Source organism: Salarias fasciatus, chromosome 5 (genome assembly GCF_902148845.1).
Source record: "Salarias fasciatus chromosome 5, fSalaFa1.1, whole genome shotgun sequence".
Classification (NCBI taxonomy): domain Eukaryota; kingdom Metazoa; phylum Chordata; class Actinopteri; order Blenniiformes; family Blenniidae; genus Salarias; species Salarias fasciatus.
The window spans coordinates 12,629,577-12,656,826 of record NC_043749.1 but is presented as its reverse complement, the minus strand read 5'-3'; the positions used below and the strand labels follow the sequence as shown (position 1 = coordinate 12,656,826).

Sequence of the window (27,250 nt, the reverse complement as noted above, 5' to 3'; positions counted from 1 at the left end):
TGGCGTTCAGAATGAGTATTATTTACCGATCAATAATGGAATCAGCGGTGTGTTTGAGTGACACAGACAGCGAGGGATCTGTGAGCTGAGTGAGACGTTCAGCGGTCAGAGGAAGTTTGGGTGAAATGGCTGTTTATCATATCAAACTGTGCCAAACTCTTTCAGGCCTCAGGAATGTTCGCTCAGTAAATAAACAGCAAGCTCTCAATGAGAAAAAAAAAAACAAAAAACACTCCGATTTAATGGGCACAGGCAGAGGTGGCGCTGGGCCACATGTCCTTTTTAATTCCAGATCTTCCTTCTGTTTCAGTGTCATGGAAAAACGGACTTGTTTGGTTTTAATTGGCATTTTCTCCCCAGACCTTGTTGCGCTGGTCTGTCTTCTGGCAGATAACAGCTGGAAGCTTCCTGTTTTCAGTCATATTTTAACAAGTGTTGGTGTAATTTCTCGCGGTGAGCAGGTGTCGACACGAGTTTGAATCGTTTTTTGCCTGGTGAAAGCGGCGAGCGAGGAAGAGGCAGAGAAAAGAGAATAGAGGTCGCCGGCTAATTACCATTCTGACTGAGTCGCCTGTGGGGTGAGCGGTTTTAGTGAAATTCAAATAATCCCAGGCTGGAAAAGTGTGAGAGCGTTACAGGGCGGGGAGAAGGAGCCGCTTTGATGTTTCTGTCTGCACAGTGAGGAGAAAAGAGGCTGAAAGACGTGCTCAAACGGGACGGTTTACTGGTGACCTCCGCTCCGCCATTGGGGCGGATGTGACTGGGTCACTGTGGGAAAGTGGGTTATCCAGCGAGGCCCTCGCCTCTCAGCCGGGCTGTGCTTCGCCTCCCAAGCAGATTTCTCCGTGTGTTTGTGTGGTAATTTGGAAAGGAAGGATAATTATTTAACTCTCATCCCTTCTACCTTTTCTCCCCCCATCCATCCGTGTTGGATCTAACTGTCCATCGCCGTATTGTCTCCCTGGTTTCACTGACGCTCCTCTTAGAGGTTTAACCCTTCAGCTCCGGCAGCTGGACTCCGATAACAGACATAAAAACAGACGAATGTGAAATCATCCAGATGGAACAGTGATTACTTTGAGATTCATTTAATGCCACGGCGGACGGCCCCTCCCCCACCACCAACTCCATTCCCCTCTCTCTCTCTCTCTCTCTCTCTCTCTCTCTCTCTCTCTCTCTCTCTCTCTCTCTCTCTCTCTCTCTCTCTCTCTCTCTCTCTCTCTCTCTCTCTCTCCCCGAGTCTCTGTTTTTCTGCAGAGAAACTGCCTGTTCACATAAGCTAAAAATAAATCATGTGACTGAGCGCGGCCAACTGTACTGTTCATGCATTACTTATGGAAGTGTTTGCTTTTCTTCCATTTTCCCTCAGAAAAAAAAAAGAAAAGAAAAGAAAAGAGCCCCGGTCCCTGAGTAGATCCGGTGGCGGAGTGGACGCTCGGGCCATGGCGTCCGAACGCGCCTGTCGTTTATCTGTGTTGTTCTGGAGACTTCTGAGGCGCCGACGTCGTCGTGCTCATCGTGCTGAAGAACTGCGACAGATGTCAAAGATGTCACGATTCGCATTAAGATGACGAGCCAGCGTTTAAAAATGTAGGAGTTCAATCTGCCGCTTCAGCGTCGGCGTGACCAAGTTAATAAGTGAAACACTCACATCGAGCTGTTTGTTTACAGTTCTGTTCAACGGCGATGTGGCGGCGCCTCTCGTTCTGCTCATACAGGGTGAAACACAAGCAGCCCAGATGATTCTGTGTTATACATATCCAGATTAAGCCTTTCATTATTATTTTTTTTTTTTAGATAAAGAAGCCATTCTTTTTTAAGTCCATCACAGACCTCATACTAAAATCCCGCTTCTGCTTTGACCTACTCTCTAAACATTGTTGCTGTGCCAGAGAGGACAGATAGTAACATTTGTTGGTGTTCACAAACCTGCTTTTTCCAAGGTCTGTTTGAAGCCTTTCACTTTCCACTTTTACTCACAGCCTTACATTCCTCTGCAGATGAAATCAGCCTGAAGTTCAAGGCGTTGGACGTTGTATGTCCTGATGAGACATTGATCGCCTCGTGCGCCCCCCTGAACGCTCTGCAGCACGCTGCTCGGGTCAGAAACTGCGTGGAGGTTTTCAGCGGTTTGTGCCGCAGCAGCTTTTCTGTGAAACCACAACAGCAAGTTTTCTGTCTCCTCACGCGTCACTGGGTCCTGGACGCTCAGCCCAGTCGCTGGTTCACCGTTTGTCCTTCTTTGAACCATTTTTGTGGGGAACTAACTCGGTATTCGAATCATTTTTATCATGCTCACATTCCTGCTTGGTCTTTTCATTATTAATCAGTGTTTGAGTAAAACGCAGAAATTCAAACAGGAGTGAACTCAGCACAGGTTGATCATTTTTAACAGCTCATTTTATCTCTGCAGTGCTCTGCCTCCTTCCACCTGAGGCAGGTTGGTTCAGTCAGACACTGAGTTTAATTGAATTTCACAAAACGTGAGGAGGCCTCGTTCAGTTTGTCTTTTACCTTCAGCGAATATACCATGGCGTGCCGCGCTGGATTAAAACACAGCAATGGTGGATGAGTGATCACAGAGAAGGTCAACTGAAGTGTCACATGTTAACAGCTTCGTTGATTCAGAGAAGACATCTGACTCACACAGGTTCAATGAATTAAATAGCGGTTATCACAGCTGCTTATGGATGTGCTCAGTGACGGTTGTATGTAATAATTGCAAAAAATACTTAGTTTTTCAGTTTTTTTTTTGTAATTTCTTTCCAGAAAAGACACAAAAAAACTCTACCTTTTGAGTCACATGAGCATCTCATAGCTTCCTTAGTTCTACGTATCTGTCACAATGCCTGAAAGTCTCACTTGAAAACAGCCCCTTCCTCCCGGCTGTGTGTGTCAGCGGTCTCATTTGTAATCATGGATTAAAGCTCAGATTTTGAGGCGACGGTAGAGGAGTGACTGCTGCTCTTGGTGAGGTCCCAGGTGAAGTGAGTGTCGGCTCTCCTCGTGGATTTAAAATCGTGTCTTGAAACCTGCCAGATTTGCCCACAGAGGAGTTTGGCCTCGGGGCCGGCAGAGAGCTCGGCCGGCCTGTGTTTTCCTTGGTGGGGCGCAGGGAGATGCAGATGGACGAGCAGCGGGAGATTTAGAAAGGGGTGTCATTGCTCGACTCCGGTTTGATGGGAAACATGACTCGGGCCTCCGCCTCTTCTGTCACTTGAACGCAGCATCACTCACCTCGCAGCCTTGATCTTCATCTTTACTCTTGTCCTCTCCGTTTTATCTCCTCGTCTCCCACCTTCCTTGTTGCTCAGCGTTTGCAGATCTTTCTTTTTTTTTTTCCCTCCGTGTTTGAATCATCTCATCTCATGCCCACGCTTCCGTATGTTTCCACATTCAGCGTTGTTTTGTTTTTTTCCCCATCGCTGAGGCTGGAGCTGAGCCATATCTTTGATGCCCTCAGCCATCTCTGGAGAGTTCTGCCACACTGCATGCATCCATCTGTGTTTTTATTTTGATTCTTATTTTCTCCACTTGTCTCACTTCCTCTCTGTTGCTGTCTCTTCCTGTATCGCCCATCATGTTGTTAATTAGGTGACCACTGACTGCTCAGATAGAAATGTTTATTCACCAGGAGTGACTTTACTGGAGTGTTGTTGCAGTTTTAATGTTAACATTGAGATTTAATGTTTCTTTCGTTTGGCTTTCGTATTGAGTGTATTAGAAATACACAGCACTTTGTGTGTCATAAAATAACTATATTGCTCCTTTGGATCCATCTATGTGATAATGAATGGAGATAGAGATTAATGAGTTGCTCAATCTGTTGACTTTTTGTTCTCTTTTGGGAGTTCTTGAGAAAATGAATGATTTGATCTTACTTTACTTACTTGAATCTCGACAGATGTGTTACTCTTTACATGTTGTGAGCTGCTTTGTGCGTTCATGGTCTGTGCTGTAATAGATGACGTTGTGTTTTGTGTGTTATTTTTCCAGGAGACATCACACAGAAGGGCTATGAGAAGAAAAGGACCAAACTCCTGGCTCCTTACATAATCCAGGCTCCCGGTAAGGATTCGTCTCCTCCGATTTGCCGTGGGCGAAGGAGACCGTGCACTCCCCGTGTTTTCAAGAAAATGTCGCCTCATGTTTGAACACTCTCGTAACAGATGTACCATCTGTTTTCTCTGTTGCATTTCGAGGTCTGTGTCATGGAAATGATTAGGTTCATGGCGGTGCTCTGCTCACCACACACATTCTATCTTCATGCCTTTTAAATAAATTCATGAACACATTTCAAAATAAAAGTTTCCCTATGTTAACAAAAACAGTATTTATTAAAACATGTACATGCATGTGGTGTAAACTACATATCCAGTGCAGTCCAGGGCAGCAGACTGTTCAGTGCTCACTGCTGCCCCCTAGTGGCATCTCAACTAAACTCTTTTGTTTATTTGTTTTTTTCCCTTAGATAAATAAAATTAATACATATCTATGTGTAAACGTGAGCTACAAATATTACATATTATTACCACTAAATTAGAAACGAATGTTATTCGCAATAATTAAGAATATGCAATGTTGTGCTTTTTTGAATTTTCCCAGAATGCTGCAGTAACAAAATCAACAGACCTTGAGTGTGTGTTGAAAACATTGTGTTTCTGAAAGACAGTCACACACATCGATAAACTGTGTATTTGTGGATCCCAGAAACACATGCTGATGGTTGCGTTTCCCTGACAGCGCCGCCTCCTCAGAATGACGTCCGGCCTCCAGCCCCCAGCTCCTCCAGCCACGCCGCCCCTCCGTCCAGCTCGTCCCGGTACCGGGAGCGCCGCTCCCGCAGGACGCACCGCAGTGGAGGGACCAGAGACGACCGCTACCGATCGGGTCAGTGAAAGCGTCAGCCCTGCCTCACATGGAAGCAGCGCAGGGATTAACCCTCCATCAGCTTCACCTGTTGAGACAGCCTGGTGTTAAGCACTGGGATGTTTCAGAGGGACCAATTAGGAGGGTTTGTGGTGCGTGTGTGTGTGTGTGTATGTGTGTGTGTGTGCATTCATATGTGCATGCATCTCTGTGTGGGAAAAGCTTACGTGAGAAGAAAGGAGTGTTTAAGTTCATGCAGTGAATGAGTTTCGAACACAGAAAAACACACTTCTGTAAAAACATCCATATTTCCATTAAAATACACACAGTTGTGTGAGGGTGTCTGATTTATGTATGTAACTCAGGACAAGCAAAACCAAAAATACAAGTGTTATATATAAAACATTAAAAAAAATTCACTCAAATCTGAACTGCGTTTCATAAAAACATGATTATTCTTAAAGAAAAACACGCATTACCCTGATATGTAAAGCAGGTATTTGCATTCAGGCTGCTCCAAAGGTAGGCTTGAAACTCTTCAGTGAACATTCCTGGCAATGCACTCAATAATTTCAGACAAACACAAACAGAAAATACATTATTAATGAGAAGATACAACACTGCAATGAAAAACTGAAAACAAGAGGCTGGTTCATTGGCTTTTATGTCGAGTTAGCTGTTAGTTCCTTTGCCATTCAATCTGATTTACTTGTATGAATATATTGCAATATTCCTCATGATAATATTTATGTAATTATTTTATATTCAGCATCTTTCTAAATATTATAAGTATTTTGCAACATCAATGAAATCAAAATACAAACACAGATGAGAATTATGTTACAATATCACAGCAGGATAGGTAATACAAGAATTGAAAGGACTCAAAATAAATACGACTAAATTAAATTGACCAAAACTCACAAAAAAAACCCCAAAATCCAATCTAAACATCACACAGTTCCAAAACCTTCAAAAAATAAAAAAACTATTGAGGTTCCATTTAAATGCAGTAGAACATGTCAGGTACGTGAATCTGATGCAAGGCCTTGACAGTGATCAGTGAAACTATAATTAACTTCATATATTATGAACAGCCTTTTAGATTTGTAACTAATGATTATTTCAACAATTTAAATTATTTCATGCATTAAATCTGATTTTCAATAAGCGGGGTTATGGATTTGATCACATTTTTTTCTTTTAGTATGTAAGTTAAGTGAGTTCATTTGGAGTCAAACGCTGCTCGATCCTCCTCCCACCCCGCCGCAGCGCCGATCACCGTGGATCAACCCCCTCGTCCTCCCCAGACGTGTGTGAGGAGCCGGGCTCTCCTGCCGCTGCCGTGTGAGGGCGGACGGCGGCGCATTGTGAGCGAGGATGATTTATCTCCGAGCAGTCTGTTCAGCAGAATGCCGGTTATGTAATTGTGGTCCCTGCTGCTGCCGCCGCTGTGTAGCGAGCTGTGCTTAATGATTTATTTAAATGTGTTGATGTTTGAGCAGAAATTATGTCCCCATGAGTTAATAGATGTTATTTTCTAAGCGCTCGGTCGTTTGTCGAGCGTGTGTTTTGTTCCGCCGTCCACGTGGTGCTTCTTAATGCGCCTGTGGGTGTCGTCAAGTGAAAGTATCTGTAGGTCCGCGAGTGGGCTCACACGCAGCTTTGTTCTCTTCCCGTGGCTCCTTGTCTTAGTGGTGAAAACACTGTCATCTCCCGAGGATTTCATTTTGACTTTTCAACCTGTAAATTTGTCTTTAGATGTCGGATCCTAATGAAACAAAATAATGTTTTCACTTCGTGAACATTGAGGCAGCATCTTGGGGATGTTTTTTTATTGTGGGATATTTCTCTCGAACAATTCCGCAAACGGAAATGATCGTGTTTGTTTTTTCTTCTCATTTTTCCAATTAAACCTCCTACGGTCTGCCTCCTATTGTGTGACAAGACAAATTAGCTTAACTCGTGTTTCCAGATTATCCAACCCTAAAAATAGACATGATGATTTTAAAAGTGTTTTTTTATACACATGTTATTTATCCAACTCTTTCTATCGTGAACGTATAAAGTGGAGATCTCAATTCAGAGACGCTCTAATGTAGATAAACAGCAAATTTATTTGAAAAAAAACAAACCCCAAACTTTTAAATGGAATCAAATTGTGTGTTCTGTGTTGTCATTCTAATAAAACCCAGTGATGGGACAACTGACCATAGTCAACCTTACACTGAAGTCTCTTCAGAAATGCTTCCAAATTAAAATGATTTTATTCATGAAATGACGAATTGTGTATAATTTTGCTCATTCAACCCGACTTGCTCCCACCTTCCTTGTGATTGAGTGTGTGTGTGACAGTGTGAATGTGACTGCTGGTGAGTTGCTGCTGCTCTGTGACGGATGTTTCATCCTCACTCGCTGTGTGTTCGATGTGCCTGACTCATCGTGTTTCCTGCTCTGTGTTTGTGTAGACATCCACACCGAGGCCGTGCAAGCTGCCCTGGCTAAACACAAACAGGAGAAGATGGCGCTTCCCATGCCGACCAAGAGACGGTCGACCTACGTGCAGTCACCCATCAACACCCGGACACCGCCAGGTAGGGCAGGGAGACGTCAAACGACAATCCCGAAATTGGAAAGTCATCCTGAAGTATGCGGCGGCCTGTCCTCCTCAGACTCCTCGTCGGGCTCTGAAGACGAGTCCTCGGCGCGCAGGCAGTCGTCCGTCGCTGCCCCCCCGCCTTCTCACCTTCAGAGCCCTGAAACCTGGGCGAACCGCTCCGCCCAGGGCTCCTCCACCTCGTCCTCGGCCTCCTCCACCCTGTCCCACGGCGAGGCCAAACCCGGCCAGGGCCAGCCGCAGCCGCAGCCGCAGTACAAGCCGCAGTACCAGCCTCTGTATCAGCCTCACCACCAACCGCAGTACCAGCCTCAGCACCCGCCCCAGAATCCGCCCCAGCATCCGCCGCAGCACCCGAACCAGCACCCGCCTCAGCAGAGCCGCGCTGCGGCCGTGACCGACATGCTGGCTCAGAGTCGCATTGGTGAGAAAACTTGTTGATACCACATGTGATACTTGTTGCATGTGCCAGCTGCTGTAAGGAGTTTTGATTTTAATGAAATAAACTGTAAGAGCGGCACTGAAGCAGCCGTTCTTCATGTTACTGATGCTGATAAGCTTCCATTACCGCCGTCAGAGCCTTTATTCTGAAATAACGAAACATTACAAGGCTGATAAATCACCTTCTCATCTTGTTCTCCAACTCCTCAAAATACTCTCACATTACTCCGGTCCTTCAAGCTCTCCACTGGCTTCCGGTGCGGTTCCGAGTCCAGTACAAGATTCTGGTGTTTGTGTTTATGGCTACTAATGGGTATGCCCCCCCTTACATCTCAGAGCTGTTGCAAATTTATCAACCTGCCAGGACTCTACGCTCGTCAAGCCACACCTCCTTGGTTGTCCCCAGGGCGAGATATAGAAAGTTTGGTGACCGCTCTTTTGCTGTTCTTGGCCCGAAGCTCTGGAACTCTCTTCCTCTGGATTTAAAGTCTATCACTGCACTTAATGTTTTTAAATGTCATCTGAACACCCACCTTTTTCATTTAGCGTTTGATGTTTAGCCCCTTTTAGTACTTTGTGTCTTAAAGTGTTTTTACTTATTTATTTTGTTTTACTCTGTTAAGCGCCTTGTGCTCCGTTTGGTAGTTGGAAGGCGCTTTAGAAATAAAATTTGATTGATTGATTGATTGATTGTTCTCGCAGTTTGAAAGGTTTTAGATCCAACAGAACCAAAGTTCCAAGGTTTTTATGTATACTGTATTTCATCTGTTTTGTCCATTTTAGTCTGTGTTGCATTTCTCGTTTGCTTCAGCGGAATTGATATGCGTCTCGACTGAAATCCTCGTCTCAAGAGGTCTTTAGTCAGCTTGTTTTGCTGCAGAAGCTGTGACAGGCTTTTACCACCGTCAGCCTGAAGAGAAGCACAGGAACAAGTGTATTTTCTGATCTCGTTGCAGATTTGAAAAGCCAAATAATGCACAAATTCATGAATCTAAATTGAAATAAAAAAACACGAACTCATCTAAAATGACATGAAACGGCACTTATTTCACTTTAGAAATGTAAATTTGTTGAGGTTTTTGTGAAAAGATTGTTGTGTCTTCATCTCACTGGGGCTCAGTTTGGGCTGCGTGTGGCTCAGCTGAATTTTAAGGAGTTTGACACGTTTGACTCAAACGGACATAAATTATCACACCAGTCTGATCGGGCCTGCCAGGCTGCGAGCACACTGAAAACATTTGGCCCGCTGTTTCCTCCGCAGCCCCCTCGGAGAACAGCGCCCCCCCTCCAGACGTGACGGCCGTGGCTCCCCCGTCCAGAGGCCCGCGCGTCGACCTGCCCTCCAACGCCGTGGTGCGAGGGATGAGCCGCGGCCAGAGCCGCTCCAGTATGATGGAGACGGCGGACGGTAAAGTTTTCACACCGCGCACGTGTGTGTGTGTGTGTGTGTGTGTGTGCGTGTGTGTGTTTGCAAGGATCTGTGCCTGATTGTCATGTTTTCAATCAAGTGTGTGTTTCTCCACTCGTGAATTATTTCATTAACAAGACTTTGCTGCTTTCTTTTCTTCTCGATCTTTTCCCACTTTTTTTTGTTCCACACTCTTTATTTGACTGGCTGATAGCAAGAGGTAATTTGCAGAGTAAGGAAACTCTTTAATGTATAACGTCCCACAGCTTTTCTGTGTTTCCTGGTGTCCCCTTTCTCTCCCTACTGTCTCCAATGAATGATCACGGCCCAAAAAAAAAAAAAAAACCAAAACCCAGAACAACGTGCACACGCAAAGCGAATCCTCATGTGTGTCCCTGAACCGAAACAAATCCTTTCTCCCGGTTCTCACATTTTCCCTGTGTCGACGCCACCTGCCTATGCTGCTGCTTTTCATCCCTCAAACACTTCTGCAGTCAGATCAATCTGAGTCGTTACAGCCGATTTAGGTCATGATAGGATGAAAAACAGCAGACTATGAGATGGTAAGATGTTCGAAGAGGTCCAGTTCTGTCCCTGTGTGTCGGAGTCGCGGTGTTTGCGGCGGCGTTTTCATCCCCCCCCCCCCGGCTGCTCCTCTGCAGGAGTTCCTGTGAACAGCCGAGTGTCCACAAAGATCCAGCAGCTGCTCAACACCCTGAAGAGGCCCAAGAGGCCGCCGCTCAGCGAGTTCTTCACCGACGACTCGGAGGAGATCGTAGAAGGTACGCCGGCCCGTGCGGCGTTTCGTCCTGTGAAGCCCTTCAATCTGGCATTGGCAGTGAAAAAAACAGGATCCTGTTTAATCCTGTGAGATGAATTCATACATCGTTACGTTTTTCCGCAGTGCCTGAGCCAGACCCCAACACGCCCAAGCCGGAGGGCCGTCAGATCATCCCCGTGAAGGGAGAGCCTCTGGGCGTGGTCAGCAACTGGCCCCCGGCCCTGCAGGCAGCTCTGGCTCGCTGGGGGGCCACTCAGGGGAAGAGCCCCGCCCTCACGGCGCTCGACATCACGGGCAAGCCGCTCTACACGCTGACCTACGGTGAGGCGCAAGCGTAGAGGATTGAACTCACAATTCAGACCATAGAAATGAAAACTGGATGGTTTCATGTATTTCCTCCCGACACTGTTTTGTCTCAGGGAAGCTTTGGAGCCGCAGTGTCAAGCTGGCCTACACACTGCTCAACAAGCTGGGCACCAAGAACGAGCAGATCCTCAAACCTGGGGACAGGGTGAGAGAGAGCAAAACTCACATTTCTAAATATTGGTTTCCAGTTTATTATCAGCTTTCTGCCAATATAGAGAACTCATCAGCCTCAGCTCAACTTTGCTTTCAGTAGTAATCAGATGTTAGAGTGTAAACAACAGTAATTCTGCGCTGCTAGGTGGCGCTGGTGTACCCCAACAGTGACCCCGGGATGTTCTGGGTGGCGTTTTACGGCTGCCTCCTGGCTGAAGTCATCCCTGTACCCATCGAGGTCCCTCTGTCTCGGAAGGTATGAAACCCTTTCCAGGAACACACACACACTCTCTGATCATTCTATTGTACGAAGTGTGTTTTCCTGATGCATGTGTGTGTGGGATTTGTTCAGGATGCCGGCATCAGCCAGGTGGGCTTCCTGCTCGGCAGCTGTGGCGTCGGTCTGGCTCTGACCAGTGAGATCTGCTTAAAAGGTTTACCCAAGACCCCCACCGGGGAGATAATGCAGTACAAAGGTCAGCGAGTCTCTGTTGAGGGTGGAGAAGTTCAATTATCTTTTGTATGAGGTTGTATGATAACATTACCCCTCTGTCAGGCTGGCCTCGGCTAAAGTGGGTGATAACAGACTCCAAATACCTGACCAAGCCTTCCAAGGACTGGCAGCCTCACATCCCCACGGCGAACACCGATCCGGCGTACATAGAGGTAACACTGCGGCGCTCGCGGCTAATATCATATTACTTCACAGGTTTGGATGAAGCAGGGTTGAATTTGAGGGCATTTTTCACTTGAACTCGTATTCACACCCTCTTCTCCGTCCAGTATAAGGCGAGCAAAGAGGGCACAGTGGTGGGCGTGGCCGTGTCTAAAGTCGCCATGCTGACCCACTGCCAGGCTCTGACCCAGGCGTGCAACTACTGCGAGGGTGAGCGAGGCCGTTTACCCTGTTTACCGTCGCCTGGAGGTTCCTGCAGGAACACAGCTGAGGCCACTTCTCTCTGATTCTCTCTGATGCAGGAGAAACTTTGGTGAACGTCCTGGACTTTAAGAAGGAGATGGGTTTGTGGCACGGAGTTCTCACAGTGAGTCTTGAAACGTTAGGATAACTTGCTTTTATCCTATAATTTCTCAAGCCTGATATTGAACATTTGTGGTTGTTTTGCAGGCCGTCATGAACAGGATACACACCATCAGCGTTCCCTATGCCGTCATGAAGGCCTGTCCTCTCTCCTGGGTTCAGAGGGTTCACATCCATAAAGGTGGTTCTTGCTGACCTTTCGACTTGGCTTCTATTGACACATTTAAAGTACTTCAGTGTTTGATACATGATGGGTTCCTTCCTTGTGTTGCAGCTCGTGTGGCTCTGGTAAAGTGCCGCGATCTGCACTGGGCCATGATGGCCCATCGAGACCAGAGAGACACCAGCCTGGCTTCACTTCGGATGCTCATTGTAGCAGATGGTGCTAACCCCTGTGAGTACTGCGTGGTCCTCCAGCATGATGTGTCTTTAAAGATTACACGTATTCAACCGCCGGTGTCTGGCTGTCCAGGGTCGGTGTCCTCCTGCGATGCCTTCCTGAACGTCTTTCAGTCTCACGGGCTGAAGCCCGAGGTCATCTGTCCCTGCGCCACCTCTCCCGAGGCCATGACCGTCGCTATTCGCAGGTATTTTACTGAAAAGTTCCACCGAACTCCTTCACAAATGACTGAGAAGGGAAAAAAAAAAAAAAAAACATGGCGGTGCTGGTGCAGTTGGGTTGATGGAGGAGGCAAATGGCTCACACACGCCTGACGTCTGTGTGCAGGCCGGGAGTCCCGGGGGCGCCCCTCCCCGCCCGAGCCATCCTCTCCATGGGGGGTCTGAGTCACGGCGTCATCAGGGTCAACACGGAGGACAAGAACTCGGCCCTGACTGTGCAAGATGTGGGACACGTCATGCCTGGAGGTGAGACACATGGGTTGAAAAAAGAAAACATCAGAAACAAAATGGCATCAATTTGCTGCCGGGAAAGAATCGAGACTTTGACGCTTTGGTGCCAAAAAGCATGCAAGTCTCAGCTCTTTTAATACTATATTCAAAGTGGACCAACATGTTAAATGCAACTTCAGTGTCACTTTCCTCATTTTGTACGTTGCTGTTGTGTTTTTTCCAGCTCTGATGTGCATCGTTCGGCCTGACGGTCCGCCACAGCTGTGCAAAACAGACGAGATAGGAGAGATAATCATCAACTCCCGTGCTGGAGGCACCATGTACTACGGCCTCCCCGGACTCACCAAGAACACCTTCGAGGTGTGGAAGCAGAGGGAAACCCCTCGTATACGACACACACTACCTTCTTCCTCTAACCTCTTCTGTCTTTTGCCCGTGTCTGTGTTCAGGTCATCCCTGTCAACGCTAACGGAGTCCCCATCGGAGAGATCCCCTTCGTACGGTCGGGACTCCTGGGGTTCGTTGGCCCGGTGAGTCGGACCGTCTCTTCAGAGCGAGATCGACTCGCTCTCCTCTCACCTCCAGCATGGTGACCTTTCTGCATTGTGCCCCCTCCCCCTCCCTTACAGGGCAGTTTGATCTTTGTGGTGGGGAAGATCGAGGGTCTGCTGATGGTGAGCGGGCGGAGGCACAACGCCGACGACCTGGTGGCCACCGCCCTGGCCGTGGAGCCGGTCAAGACCGTGTACCGTGGAAGGTGAGGCCACTTCCTCTTTAAGCGTGAATCCTGATTTAATCACAGCAAATGTTCCAACAAACACGCAGCAGGCATGAAGCTGAACGTGAAGCTAGAAGCAGATGAGCGATTAACAAAAGAATAATGTGTGTTTGCTTGTGCTGGTCAGGATCGCTGTGTTTTCAGTCACCGTGTTCTACGATGAGAGGGTGGTGATCGTGGCAGAGCAGAGGCCCGACGCCAGCGAGGAAGACAGCTTCCAGTGGATGAGCCGAGTGCTGCAGGTAAATCACCTCCTCGTCCTCCTTCGTGTGTTTTTCATGCTTCCTATTAAAAGAATCTTTTATGCACTCATAAATATCATTAAATCTCAAATGAAATGTTTGTTTTCTCCTGCAGGCCATCGACAGCATCCACCAGGTGGGCCTCTACTGCCTGGCTCTGGTCCCGGCCAACACTCTACCCAAGACGCCGCTGGGGGGCATCCACATCTCCGACACCAAGCAGTTCTTCCTGGACGGCAGCCTGCACCCCTGTAACATCCTGATGTGCCCCCACACCTGTGTCACCAACCTGCCCAAGCCCCGCCAGAAGCAGCCAGGTGAGTCTGACACACACACACACACGCACACACGCTCGAAAGCGTTGACCAAACTATAACTCTGCGTTTCAGTCAGATAACTGTCATTATTAATATTTATATAAAATTTTACAACCAAATCGTGGTTTATTTTTATGGCTACAACATGTTGGTCAGGAGTGACTGAACTGAGTGTTTCCTCTGGCAGTCGGCGTGGGCCCTGCGTCGGTCATGGTGGGCAACCTGGTGGCAGGGAAGAGGATCGCCCAGGCGGCTGGGAGGGACCTCGGCATGATCGAGGACCAGGACCTCGTCCGAAAGGTAGTCAACGTTTCTGATAATCGGTTTGCAACTTTCGAGCCACTAACTGAACCTGATACCTTTTAAAGTGTATTCTCGGCGTGTGTGTTACGATGGTAGATAGTGAGATGTGATGATTGTCCCCTGCCGCTGTGGTCACAGCGGTAGAAGCTCAACTGGAGCTCAGTTTCATAGAAACCTGTGGACTCTCCTCTCTCTGTGCTCTCGTCTGTCCCTGGATTTAGCTCTGTATGTGGCCCACTGTGATGGTAAGAGCGACGGCCTGGCTGGCATGTTCCCCACACCCGTGTTGACTGTGATCATGCTGTAATCGCTGTATTGTGGTTTTAATTTATGTGCTTGTGCTACATTTCTATATAAGCAACATAAGTGCATGTTTTCAAGTTTAATTTTGTTAGTGATGCACTTCCTGCCTCCCTTGTTTATCTGCGGATGGACCTTTCACATTTTAAGTTATTGTCCATTACTTTAAGAGCTGGATTGGCTCATAGTGTGTTCCATCAGTTGCTTGCTTATTGGCAAACGGTAATTTATTCAAGACGGCTATTTATGAAAGTGCGCATCTCTAAGCAGAGCTTTTTTTTTATTATTCAGGTTTATTAGAGTTAAGATGTTCCATCAGCGTAACACATCTTCCTGTATTTGCCCCCCGTGGATGTGTTTGTAATAATGTTCGCTTCTTGGTGTTTTTAGTTCATGCTTCTACTTTTTTTTTTTTTGTCTATTTTAATAAACAGCATCAGTATTTGACAGAAGCTCTCCAGTGGAGGGCACAGACCGACCCCGACCACGTCCTCTACGTTCTCCTCAACGCAAAGGTACCTTCTGTTCTATTCTCTATTCTCTCACGCATTTCTAAAAGCAGTGAACGAGTGTCCAGATGTGCTTATCGGCGTTCTGTTCCTCCGTCTCGTCCGTCAGGGGGTAACAGTCGGCACGGCGACCTGCGTCCAGCTTCACAAGCGAGCAGAGAAGATAGCGGCGGCGCTCATGGAGAAAGGAAGCATCAACACCGGAGAGAACGTGGTGCTGCTCTACCCTCCGGGTGGGTTCACCGCCGCAAACACAGAAATCCACCCTGATGCTTCTCCTTCTCCTCTCATGCCGATCTCTGCCGCTCCGTGTTTTCTCAGGCATTGATTTGATCGCTGCCTTCTACGGATGTCTCTACGCTGGGTGTGTGCCCGTGAACGTCAGGCCTCCGCACCCTCAGAACCTGGCAGCCACGCTGCCCACTGTCCGCATGATCATTGATGTAAGCAGGAGCTCGTTTTTTCACAATATTGTCTGTTTGAATCTTTTTTTAAGAGGTTTTTCTGCAGGTTCTCATTCGGTCTTTGATTTATTCTTTGCAGCACATTTGATATTAATACTTTGACATGAAAATTTGCCGATATTACCTTGATATACTTTATAGCCGGCCCTCATATTCACATGATTGATGCTCGTGGTTCGTCACCAGGTCAGTAAAGCTGCTTGTATCCTGACGACGCAAAACCTCATGAGGACCCTGCGCTCCAAAGAGGCTGCTGCCTCTGTGAACATCAAAACCTGGCCGACCATCATCGACACAGGTAAGAATCCTGACCATATGTGACAGTGGTACTAACTTGTATTCACTGGCCAAATGTTTTCTGTCTGAAAATGTAAATGGTAGAATAAAAATCCTCTGTGCAGTTGCAGTTTTTTATATATTATTATGGAATTATTTAATGATCCAGACCTTTTCAGATCAAACTGTGCTGTGTAAAATGAACACTCCATGATATATGTTGAGGTCCAGTGCTGCACAGATACATTTTATTCCTCATCCTTTTTTTCAATACACCCTCTTGTGGTGCAAACATGTATTGCTGGATTAAACAGGCTGGGGCAGGTTGTAGTTAAAACCAGCAGCACATCGCAAACCAGGACTATGTCCTGATTTCAGGACTTTTTTGTCTAATTTTTCAGGTTATATTAAACATAAATAATATGTTTTGTACCTTTGAAATTCAAAGAAAACTGTCCTCTGAACTAAGTTCACTTTGTTTCCAGTTACTGAATTTATCAGGAGGCAAATTCAGAACAGTCCAAAAGGCTCATTAGCACTGAGGGGCAGTCAGCACAGTGTGTGTGTGTGTGTGTGTGTGTGTGTGTGTGTGTGTGTGTGTGTGTGTGTGTGTGTGTGTGTGTGTGTGTGTGTGTGTGTGTGTGTGTGTGTGTGTGTGTGTGTGTGTGTGTGTGTGTTTGTGTGTGTAATGATGCTGTATAAAGTGGACAGTTCTGTCGGAAACGCTCGTGTCATTTATTGTGAACTGTTTGGAAGAAGAAGTCCGCTATTTATTAGAACTGCCCAACAGTAAATTTGTCAGTGCTTTGGAAACTTGTCTCAACATGAGATAATGAGCAAAAAAAAAACCCATAAATTTATTTTTTGTGCAGTATTGTTGGTTATAATTCTGTAATGCTCTTGTTTCCTGTAAAACCTGCTCTGCTCTCATTTTCAGACGACCTTCCTCGCCGCCGACCTCCACAGATCTACAAGCCGCCCACAGCAGAGATGATCGCCTATCTGGACTTCAGTGTGTCCACTACAGGCATGCTGACCGGTGTCAAGGTGACACCCGCCAAGCTTTCCTGTTCCCAAAAAGCTCAAATCAGACATTAATTATAGAGAACTTAAACACTAACCTTAATTAAGCAATAATGAGGTTTTGGAAAACTTCGACTGGCAGCCATTTATGGCGAACTTGCCAGAAAATACATTCTGAATGTTTTCATTTTTTATCCAGATCTCTCACGCAGCGGTCAGCGCACTGTGTCGCTCCATAAAGCTTCAGTGCGAGCTGTACTCCTCCCGCCAAATCGCCATCTGCCTGGATCCATACTGCGGCCTGGGCTTCGTGCTGTGGTGCCTCGCAAGGTGCAGTAAACCGCCTGAAGTCTGCGTCTCCGGCCTTCTCCTGCTCTGCTGCACTGACCCCTTCTCCTCATCTCTGTGGCCTCGCAGTGTTTACTCAGGTCACCAGTCCATCCTGATTCCCCCCTTCGAGCTGGAGAGCTGCTTGTCTCTGTGGCTCAGCACGCTCAGCCAGTACCGCATCAGAGACACCTTCTGCTCCTACTCCGTCATGGAGCTCTGCACCAAAGGCCTGGGCACACAGACCGAGCTTCTTAAGGTGAGAACTCCGCGTACCGACAGAGAAGCATGAATCAGTGAGCCACGCGTTTGATCGCCGCTGTGTGTGTGTGTGTGTGTTGTGTGTGTGTGTGTGGGCGCGTTGCAGGCCCGCGGTGTGAACCTGTCGTGCGTGCGAAGCTGTGTGGTGATCGCGGAGGAACGCCCTCGCCTCGCCCTCTCACACTCCTTCTCCAAGCTGTTTAAGGACTTGGGGCTTTCGTCCAGAGCCGTCAGCACCGCGTTTGGCTCCAGGGTGAACCTGGCCGTGTGCCTGCAGGTACTCCCACTCGGCCTCTCTGAGAAACACTCTTGGGTTTATTCCTGCAGTGGGAGCCAGTAACGGCCGTTCTGTGTGTTGTAGGGCACCACCGGCCCGGACCCGTGCACTGTGTACGTGGACATGAAGTCTCTGCGTCACGACAGGTGAGAACACATCAGTCTTTGAACTCTGTGAGGTCTGATGAAGTCTAAACAAAACAGCCATCGATACCAGGCAGATGTATCACATCATAAACAGAACCAACATGTTGTATATATGCAGTAATTTGAGCGTTCATTTGGAATATTTTCACAAATTTTTTTTATCTGTGGTTTTGTTCGTTCAGAGTGAGGCTGGTGGAGAGAGGAGCCCCGCAGAGTCTTCCTCTAATGGAGTCAGGAAAGGTGGGAAACCTCAGACGTATTCACATCCAGTGTCTGAATTGTGTAGTTAAATATATTTTACTAGTTTATCCCGCAGTGTCTCTGGATTCAGGTTATTTGTGTGTTTCAGATCCTGCCAGGTGTTCGGGTGATCATCGTCAATCCAGAGACCAGAGGCCCACTCGGAGATTCTCACCTTGGAGAGGTGAAAGAGAGAACACAACAACAACACACACTCCTCCTCACAGTGGGACTCCAGCAAAACAAAAGCGTGTGTGTGTGTTCCTCTGTCTGTCAGATCTGGGTCAACAGCCCCCATAATGCCAGTGGCTACTACACCATCTACGGAGAGGAGAGTCTTCAGGCGGATCACTTCAACACCAAGCTCAGCTTCGGGGACCCGCAGACCTTATGGGCCAGAACCGGATACCTGGGCTTCGTGAAGAGGACCGAGCTGTTAGACGCTAGTGGAGGTGAATAAGCTCTTAAATCTATTGCGTCTCTTTTATCATTTGTTGTCCGACAGGAGGCCGATTAACTTTTCCCTTGACTTAATTTACATCCCCTGTGCTCCTGTGCCCAGACCGCCACGACGCTCTCTTTGTGGTGGGCTCGCTGGACGAGACTTTGGAGCTGCGAGGTTTGCGCTACCATCCCACCGACATCGAAACGTCGGTGTCACGAGCTCACCGAAGTATTGCTGAGAGGTGGGGGATGTTTCTAATATCTGAAGCAAATTACCTGACTCACCCAACACTTGTTCTTTGTAATATTCCACTTTTGACATCTCAGCTTACAGCAGATTATCAGCGGCCATTTTTTTTTTTAAAAAAAAAAGGATATAATTCAGATAAAGTGAGTGAATTTGTGGATATATACAGTTTTATAAAGTCAAAACTAACTACTCTTAACTACTCAGCTTCCACCTGTGTGACCCCTGACCTTTCACTCTGCCACCGCTAACCGGGTCTCTCTGTGGGACTCTGCGTCTCTCTCCTCTCCTCGCAGTGCTGTGTTTACATGGACCAACCTGCTGGTGGTGGTGTCGGAGCTGTGCGGCTCGGAGCAGGACGCGCTGGACCTGGTGCCTCTGATAACCAACGTGGTCCTGGAGGAGCACCACCTCATCGTGGGTGTGGTGGTGATCGTGGACCCGGGGGTGATACCCATCAACTCCAGGGGGGAGAAGCAGCGCATGCATCTGCGCGACTCCTTCCTGGCCGACCAGCTGGATCCCATCTATGTCGCTTACAACATGTGAGCGGCGCGAGGTTCTGTGGGCTTCGTGACATCGCCGTCCGCAGTCTTCTGCACATTCATCCAGCCTTGACTGAGGGAGTGAAGTTAAAAAGCATGAGCCACATGTACTAACACCGAGCCCTGTGTGACACCAGCATATCTTCGCCACTGCATGTCTGTGATTGGATCTGCCATGTTCGGAGTTGTTCACTGTGTTTTTATAGATAAGATGTTTAAAATGGGACAGATGTGAAATGCAATACCGCATATTGGAGAGAAAAGCAAAATCCCTGCTGCACTTTTTTGATAAAAGGGCAAAATAGCACCTATAACTGGACGACTTTGTAATAAATAGGATAATAAGGTCTTTGTGAAGGCCCCTGCTATTACACTATAACGACCACAAACACGTCACCTTGTCTGTCTGCACAGTTACAAACCTTAAATCAACAACTTGAAATATTTTTTATGAGCAGCTTTCAAACAAACGCACACAGATGCTTGTGCCCTGGTCTTTTTTTTTTTTTTTTTTTTTTTTTTACAACTTAGGGATGAACAGATGGCCTCAGTCGGCATGTCTTGCTTCGAAAGATAGTTTTTTTTCCCTTGATAATGACGCCAAAAAGATTTTCCTACCCTAATATAACATTTCCTGCCTTATAAAACTTCAGCCATACATTCCTATCTTATAATTTGTAATATATTTCCTAATTATGGCTGGTTATTCTGCATTGGGTTTGACTAGTGGTGGAAATCCTAACAGATACCCAAAGGGATCATAGTACTAAAGGAAAGAGGCCATATTCTGTACTGTACCTATGAGGGCCTCCTTGTATTTTCGATACTGTAACGTTAATGTATAGATGTTTTTATTTGTATAAATGTATAAAGGCTTGTCTCACCTTCTCCCAGTTGTTGGTTTCTGGATAGTGAACTGAGCTGGGAGATGATAACAGTAGCAGAGAGGAGATTGTAAATACGAATTTAACAGTTCTGAAAGTACTTTTGTGTTTGGGATAATATCTACATAGCGATGAATAAAGATAACTAATAAAAGCATTGTTAGTCAGGTTAGATGTAACGTTGCACTTTCTCAAAAAAAAAAATTCTATTTTATTATAACAATGAGGCATTATAACTAATGGTTCAGGAGCATATATGACGCTAAGTTTGATGAGCTTTGAGAGTTTATTTGGAGGGCTATCACTGTTAATACCAGAAACCTTTTCTATTGGCCACTATTAAAAAAAAAGTGTCGGTGGAGAAGGTTAAAACCAATACAACGACTGTTTTCAGGGGAGGTTATTTTGTTAAAAAATAAAAAGGAGGTCCACAGCTGTTCATCTATTCCATCACCACTGTACGTATGTCGTCTCGCGGAGCGATCATGACCCTCTCAGTTTTGTGTTATGTAACAGAGCAAGCGATGAAGAGTCTGGCCCTTTTTTCCTCTCGGCACTCAAAGTCTCAACTGTGTTTTTGTCTTTGTGCAACTCTGTAAATAATTCCTTTGAGCTCCAAAAGCTTTGTTGTTGGTATTGTAGTTAGTAGAGGCGAGGCATTGTGTATCTGGATTACTTTCTGTATTCAATCACTGGACTTCGACGCACTTGTGAATGCAAAGCTGAGCCACATTTGAAACATCTTCGACCGGCAAAGACAAATAATGTGTGAAAAAGAAAAGGGTAAAAACATTAGATTTGCATCAAGATGTATTTGTAGACTGTATTTGATTTCCTGAGATCTTGTGCTTTCCCTGTGCTCCTTGCCATAATGATTTGCTTCTTTGTACTGGATAATACTGTATTTCAGTGATGAACCCCTAATGTTCAACATGTAAATAGTTTATTGTTGTATTTAGACTTTTACAGTTCTCCCATTATAACATTCAGTCATGCCAAACACAGTTCCAGAAAGATCTTTTAACCATCCATGGTATGCAGGAATTATCATTGTTGAATTAATGCACTTTGCACTACTGGTACTTACAGTAGATAACTGCTGTGTGGACTTAAAATTCTCACTTTTAATGTTACATTAGAAGTGGGATTAATTTGACAGATCACTCAGATTGATATTTGGGTTTTTTCCCAGTGTCTATTCCACACTGAAAGAATACCAATAGCTCTTCATCTTAGCTTTAACATTGCATCCTACATTTGCAGCAGAATGTTTGCATGACTCAGCCGAGCACAGGAGGAAATTGGCTTGTGACACAGCTCATCTCAAGGCAGAAGCAGGTGAGATAAATATGTAAGAAACTGTATATTCAGGGAACAAAACTCATAACACAGGGAAGGACCGGGCGGTCCCTTGGTGCAATCTGTGAATAGTACCCGTAAAATGTAGGCACTTGTCAGAATGAATCTCCTTGTATTTACTGCAAAGCGAACAAGCATAAAGACGGGGGGACTGGCAACCGGTGTCCATCTGCCATCTGCCTGCTTTGCTTGGAAGTCTACAAGGGCTTCCTCTGGTTTCCACTCTTTTTCTCTGTCAAAACTCTTACACACTATGCAATCCCAACGACAGTGCAATTTAATTTCAAAGCTTGCACAGTCTGGACAAATAAACACGAGGCGTATACATTTTTGTAACAATTAAAACAGGACTGATCAAATTTAACCAGTAGTGTTCTTACAACTATTCATTTCTCTTGAGTTCTGTCATTATTTTGCGTATGCACTTTTAGTATGTTGTGTTTTAATTATTTGTTGAAAAGTAATCTAACTCTGAGAGGGTGTGGCCCACTGATAAATATCTGATGCTCAGAAGGCATTTTAACTCACATGGTTAAAAATAAATAAAAATCTAGGTGGTACACCCAGTCCAATTTTTTTTTTCACTTATTTTCTATTTTTGTTTGTTGTACTTTGTTTTATACTTTATGTATGAGTAATACAGAATAAACAAAGGCATTTAATCATTTCAGGTCTCTGCATATTTATTGACTTACTGTTAACACAGAACAGTGCACTGTACACAACACAGACCACAGGAACAGCAAATGATTCCAAACAATCAAGGTTTGGAAATAAACAGTCCAGGAAAGTGAAGTTCTTTTTTCTTTTATCAAACTTTTCCCACCAATCAGAACGCGTAATAGCCCGGTTGCGTCATGAGCTGTTCAATATAAGCTCCGCCCATTTCCTTTGGAGAAAAAGCGGTCAGCTCTTTTTTTTTTTAAACTGACATCTTTGTGTTTTTAGCTGTTAGCCACTGCTGCTAAGTAACTTTTCTCTGGCCGCTCCCCGACTGAAAGTTCATACACGAGTTGCACGAAGTCCACGCTGTGAACGGGAGCACTTGCGCGGCGTTTGGAAAGGTAAATAATGGCTGAGGCCAGCGTTAATTTTGCGCCCGTCCGCCCGTCCGCTCCGCTGTGGCGGTAATGGCGGCGGCAGCTCCTGCTCCGTCAACTCCTCGCCGCTTTACGAAAAGGGAAGGTGTAGTTAGCTTAATGGCTCCCCGTATCGCTGACGTCTATTGACGCGGTAACTTGCGTGCCAGTGACAGAGTTGCACATATTTGCTCATTGAGACAAAAGCTCGTCCGTCCCGTGAATCGGTGAAACGAAACTTGTCTCGCGCGCGGCTCAGAAACGGAGGGTTTTTTCGCGTTTTAAACGGGGTTTCGCCTCCAGTTTTACTGAACCTTTAACCAGCGTTCGAATTCGAACGGAGCGTTTTTCGTTCCAACTTCTGATCGACTCGTTTTGCAACAAGTAGCCGCGCACTGTTTAAATGTCGCACTTAAAACGATAACCGACAGAAATGAAACAGAATTCACTGTTTGCCGAGCAGTGTTTCGTAATTACACGTTAACGTTAGTTGTGTTGGCTAATGCGGCTGAACCAAAGAGGAAGTTGCCTCTTCGTTGCCATGTCCGTTTTAGACTTTTGAAGAAACAGTTGTTCGCTTGAATAATCTGTGATTTAATGGCGTTCATGTTTGACAGTGATCGCCATCAGTGGTTATTGATAATAAATAATCGGGAGGCCACAGCGGAGTTGATAATGCGGCCACAGGTTGTTAAACGCTGTGAAAAAATAAAAGATGGAGTTGAATTGTTTCTTCTGTTACTATGGAAAAAAAAACAGGCCACTGAGTCACCGGCTGTTTCTACTACCATGCACTCTGTTCTCAGATAGCCCAACAGAAACCCTGATTTCTCAGTACCACGAAAATCTTTATCAGAGTAGTGCTTACATAATTACATACTAAAAAACACAAGTCTCCAGTTGACCTGTCAGTACAGCTACATAATGTTATATGCAATCCTCAGACAAAAAATGTTCTTGTTGATTTTGTTCAAGTACCAGTTAACTTACAATTTTATTTAATTTGTATTTTCGGTATATGTCACTAGGTGACCTGACATTCCAGGACAAAGCATCTGAGTAGGCCACTGCTTTCACCTCGTATGAACTCAAAACGACACACGTCATTGCACATTGCAGTATGAATGAAATCACATGTACATTACTATGATCCTAATTATGTTCAATCTGATTAAGTATAATATTGTACAATTGAAAATGAAATATCAGTGTTGGTTTTCCAAAGTAACCAGAGCATGAGGAGCAGTGATAAAATGGCTTTGATGTCAACGTTTCAGGAATAAATGAAACATGAATTTAATTTTTATTCAATTTTTTGTTCACAAGGAACACTGAACACTACATAGTATTCTTTTAAATACACAAGACAGGGACAGTCTAAATGTGTATAAGTGTATTTCTTGTTCTTGTTGTATCAATTTGCTTTCAATAATATCAGAATTTTGTTGTTCTTTTCATGTTGACAGAACCTGAATTGTGTTTTAATGCTTAATAAACAGTACTTTGTCAATTTAATATTGATTTTTAACTTTTTAGATGTCACTTGGAGGTTCTTCTGTTGCGGTTGTACAACTGCCGGGGGGTCAGTTTCAGGTTCAAGGGGTGATCCAGTCTGCACAGTCATCAGTCATTCAGTCCCCACAAGTGCAGAGTGCCCAGGTGAGACCAGCTAGTTTTATTGGCACTATAGTTCTGACTGTTTAGCTATATATAACTGCTGAGAAAATTTAAAAAGTTGACTATTTTATAGTGCTGTCAATTTTAATCGCGATTAATCCATTGAGGTCTGCCAATTGGGTCAAAGAAAAGAACTAGAGGATAATAATAGTGTTTTTTCCTGACATTGGGACTGATTTATGAGGATTAGATTCTTCATTGCAATTAATCTCAACTTTAAAAAAGTTAATTGCTGACAGTTCTCCATGAATTAATCACGATTAATTGCGATCAGTGCGATTAAATTGCGATCAATGCGATTAAAACTGAAAGCACTACTATTTTATGATTTACTTGGTTTAATCTGTTCACTTTGTAAATTATAGCACCAGGGTAGCGACAGTGAAGATTCCCAGGACTCATCAGACAGTGGAACAACTACTCAAAAGACCAGAGAGATATTGGCAAGACGGCCTTCATACAGGTAACGGGAAATAAAACAAAAACAACACTGAAACCACAGAACAGTTTGTATTTCATTGACATGGCTGTAATAAATCATTTTTCACTCTGCAGGAAAATCCTAAATGAACTTTCATCTGAGGAAGTAACACACATTGAGGGAAAAGATAACAGCCCGTCATCCACAGGAGTGACGGGCGTCACAACCCCGATCTACCAGACCAGCACTGGCCAGTACAGTAAGAACAATTCATTCAATTGAAACTAAATAGAAACAGAACCAGTTGACTCTCGAAACTGAGAATGTGTTTGTAATAAATTCTTCGAACTTCTCCCTGCTCCTTTTTGAGCACAGTTCAAATAACACTGTACTACTACAACTATAAATGGACAATTGATGCTATTATTGTTGCTCAAATAAAGAGATTGATTGATTGATTGAATTCAAAAAGGGCAGCTATAATTGTTTTCTGCATGTGGATTATCATAGATAATATATGACTGTGTCCAGCACGTTTCAGTGTGTTAGTTTGTTGAGCCTATAGATATGCTCTAAATTATTAGCTTACATATTTAATGATTGATGGTGAAGAACATTTTTTGTTGTTTTTTTCTTGCATATCTAAAAATGTGTGTTCCGTCTCTGTGTTTGCTTTAGTTGCCATCTCTCCTTCTGGCGCATTCCAGCTGGCGACTCAAGGTTCTGAAGGCATTCAGGGTCTTCAGGCTGTCACCATGGCCAACTCTGGCGCAGGCCAACAAGGCGCCACTATCGTTCAGTATGCTCAGATGGCCGATGGCCAGCAGATACTGGTGCCCAGCAATCAGGTCGTAGTACAAGGTGAGTCGATTCATTTGACATGTTTTTTGTTGTTTTGTCTTATTTTTCTTCTTTGATAACAATTCAGCCACCGGTCTGCAATCGTGTACAGATGTGATCAGCTGCGATCAGCTGCATTACTGTCAGTAGCAATTATGATTAAGTTGCAAAGAGCAAAAACTGCACCACTTGGAGGTTTAATGGTTTGTATAAATACCCCGGATTTGATTCCAGGCTGTGGGCCTTTCTGTGTGGAGTTTGCATGTTTGGCCAAAGCGCTCCAGCTTCCTCACACAATCCAAAATCGTGTGTTAGCTCAGGGTAATTGGTGATTGATTGCGTGTAGCTGTTAATCTGACTCAGGTTCAAAAACAATAGTTGGTGTTGTATGTATCAGAAAGTTGTCCTTTGAAGTGATGTTAGTTACCTGCAGGTCTCATGACGCTTTTTTTTTTTTTTTTTTTTTTTTTTTGCCCATTACGCAGGTTCAGGAGGGGAGGTACAAACTTACCAGATCCGCACGGCGCCCACATCCGCCTCCCTGCCTCAGGCTGTACTGATGGCCTCTTCAGTGGGACTCAATCAGGGAAAGAGTGATGACCCGACACTCAAGAGAGAAATCAGGCTTGCAAAAAACAGGTATGATGAACACACTTCATTACTGAGCAAATTTTAATCTCCTAGTCCTTCTGGATGCCTATTTATCATATTCAGGTGGACCATCATACCGTCTGCATTGCTTGGTAAATATTTGCAGGGGATTCTGTGTATTGCATTTGAATGTTGTAGCTTTGAACATGTGTTTTGGGGAAAATGAGTGCATGTGAGTTTATATCAAAACACTGCCTGCATGGCTGGCGCTCTTCTTACATAATCACTGAGACAAAGTGCATGCTTTATGTGTCTTTCAGAGAGGCAGCCCGTGAGTGTCGAAGGAAGAAAAAGGAATACGTTAAATGCCTGGAAAACCGCGTAGCCGTCCTCGAGAACCAAAATAAAACTCTGATTGAAGAACTGAAGACATTGAAGGATCTGTACTGTGTTAAAACGGGATAGCCTGGCTGAATTAAGGCGGACGCTCGAGACATGTTGGCACAGTTCGGCCCTTTGGACATGACAGGGTTTCTGGGAACACTTCAATTCAGGCTGAATGTCTCCAGTTGTTGTTTATTTTTTAAACTCTGTTTGATAAACGTGACTTTTGGCAGACAGGTTTTCCTGTGTGCTCAATCAAAAACAAGAACCTTCAATTTGGCCATTTTCACCTGCTGTTTTTTAAATGCTAATACTATAACATTTATAGTTGTGTACATTTTTAATACTGGGAGGTTTGAAATTGTGAGCTTTAACACTGAGTCTCAGTTTATACATGTATTCCTTTCCTCCTTTTTTCCTTGTGTTTTTAAAGATGTTGCTGTTGGACTTGGTTAAAAACAAACTATTGCATTTGCAGAACTTTGCCTGTGTACCACACAGACACAATTTCTGTTGATTTTGCGAACCAGCAATTCCCTTCATTTCCCCACGAGGAGATGTTACATTTGTCATTCCTTATTTTTGTGCAATGGAACATAAAGGGTAAAAGAAATGATGAACTTGGGTTGTGGTTTGTTTCTCGGCAGTTACTTAGACAATCAGGGAAAAAAGCACAGTGTCCAGGTAATATTTATTGTGTACATCTTGGGAGGGGCGGGAGAGAAGAACAAACCGTGTTTGAAATGTTGCTGATTCTGTAAGTAAATAAATATATTTTCACGTGTATGTT

At 45.1% G+C, this 27,250-nt stretch overlaps 2 protein-coding genes across 6 annotated transcripts in view; both read left to right on the top strand.

Moving 5' to 3' along the window:
- The window catches only part of dip2bb (disco-interacting protein 2 homolog Bb), a 30,064-nt gene extending 9,589 nt beyond the window's left edge, over positions 1-20,475 (top strand). Inside the window, exons 2-40 of one of the 5 annotated variants that reach the window (XM_030090777.1) lie at positions 3,997-4,068; positions 4,744-4,890; positions 7,338-7,463; positions 7,542-7,910; positions 9,189-9,335; positions 9,550-9,555; positions 9,998-10,117; positions 10,240-10,437; positions 10,536-10,627; positions 10,781-10,891; positions 10,988-11,111; positions 11,192-11,301; positions 11,419-11,521; positions 11,614-11,678; positions 11,762-11,855; positions 11,949-12,068; positions 12,147-12,261; positions 12,402-12,541; positions 12,750-12,886; positions 12,976-13,056; positions 13,156-13,283; positions 13,432-13,546; positions 13,662-13,863; positions 14,051-14,163; positions 14,388-14,411; positions 14,901-14,981; positions 15,085-15,208; positions 15,297-15,418; positions 15,626-15,737; positions 16,653-16,762; positions 16,938-17,068; positions 17,156-17,324; positions 17,433-17,603; positions 17,688-17,749; positions 17,932-17,989; positions 18,099-18,173; positions 18,267-18,441; positions 18,552-18,675; positions 18,977-20,475. In XM_030090777.1, the coding sequence (XP_029946637.1) occupies positions 3,997-4,068; positions 4,744-4,890; positions 7,338-7,463; positions 7,542-7,910; positions 9,189-9,335; positions 9,550-9,555; positions 9,998-10,117; positions 10,240-10,437; positions 10,536-10,627; positions 10,781-10,891; positions 10,988-11,111; positions 11,192-11,301; positions 11,419-11,521; positions 11,614-11,678; positions 11,762-11,855; positions 11,949-12,068; positions 12,147-12,261; positions 12,402-12,541; positions 12,750-12,886; positions 12,976-13,056; positions 13,156-13,283; positions 13,432-13,546; positions 13,662-13,863; positions 14,051-14,163; positions 14,388-14,411; positions 14,901-14,981; positions 15,085-15,208; positions 15,297-15,418; positions 15,626-15,737; positions 16,653-16,762; positions 16,938-17,068; positions 17,156-17,324; positions 17,433-17,603; positions 17,688-17,749; positions 17,932-17,989; positions 18,099-18,173; positions 18,267-18,441; positions 18,552-18,675; positions 18,977-19,229 (4,826 nt within the window). In that variant the 3' untranslated portion in view covers positions 19,230-20,475. Of the gene's footprint in view, positions 1-3,996; positions 4,069-4,743; positions 4,891-7,337; positions 7,464-7,541; positions 7,911-9,188; positions 9,336-9,549; positions 9,568-9,997; positions 10,118-10,239; positions 10,438-10,535; positions 10,628-10,780; positions 10,892-10,987; positions 11,112-11,191; positions 11,302-11,418; positions 11,522-11,613; positions 11,679-11,761; positions 11,856-11,948; positions 12,069-12,146; positions 12,262-12,401; positions 12,542-12,749; positions 12,887-12,975; positions 13,057-13,155; positions 13,284-13,431; positions 13,547-13,661; positions 13,864-14,050; positions 14,164-14,387; positions 14,412-14,900; positions 14,982-15,084; positions 15,209-15,296; positions 15,419-15,625; positions 15,738-16,652; positions 16,763-16,937; positions 17,069-17,155; positions 17,325-17,432; positions 17,604-17,687; positions 17,750-17,931; positions 17,990-18,098; positions 18,174-18,266; positions 18,442-18,551; positions 18,676-18,976 lie in introns of all 5 variants that reach the window. The other 4 variants (XM_030090776.1, XM_030090778.1, XM_030090779.1 and 1 more) reach the window with 4 other exon arrangements.
- Positions 20,476-22,383: 1,908 nt separating this feature from the next.
- atf1 (activating transcription factor 1) lies at positions 22,384-27,246 on the top strand. The gene is made up of 7 exons (XM_030092559.1): positions 22,384-22,532; positions 24,084-24,206; positions 24,590-24,687; positions 24,780-24,904; positions 25,324-25,506; positions 25,971-26,124; positions 26,397-27,246. Exons 2-7 carry the CDS (start codon positions 24,084-24,086, stop codon positions 26,539-26,541), a joined length of 828 nt encoding a protein of 275 aa, XP_029948419.1. The 5' UTR covers positions 22,384-22,532; the 3' UTR covers positions 26,542-27,246.
- Positions 27,247-27,250: the final 4 nt, after the last annotated feature.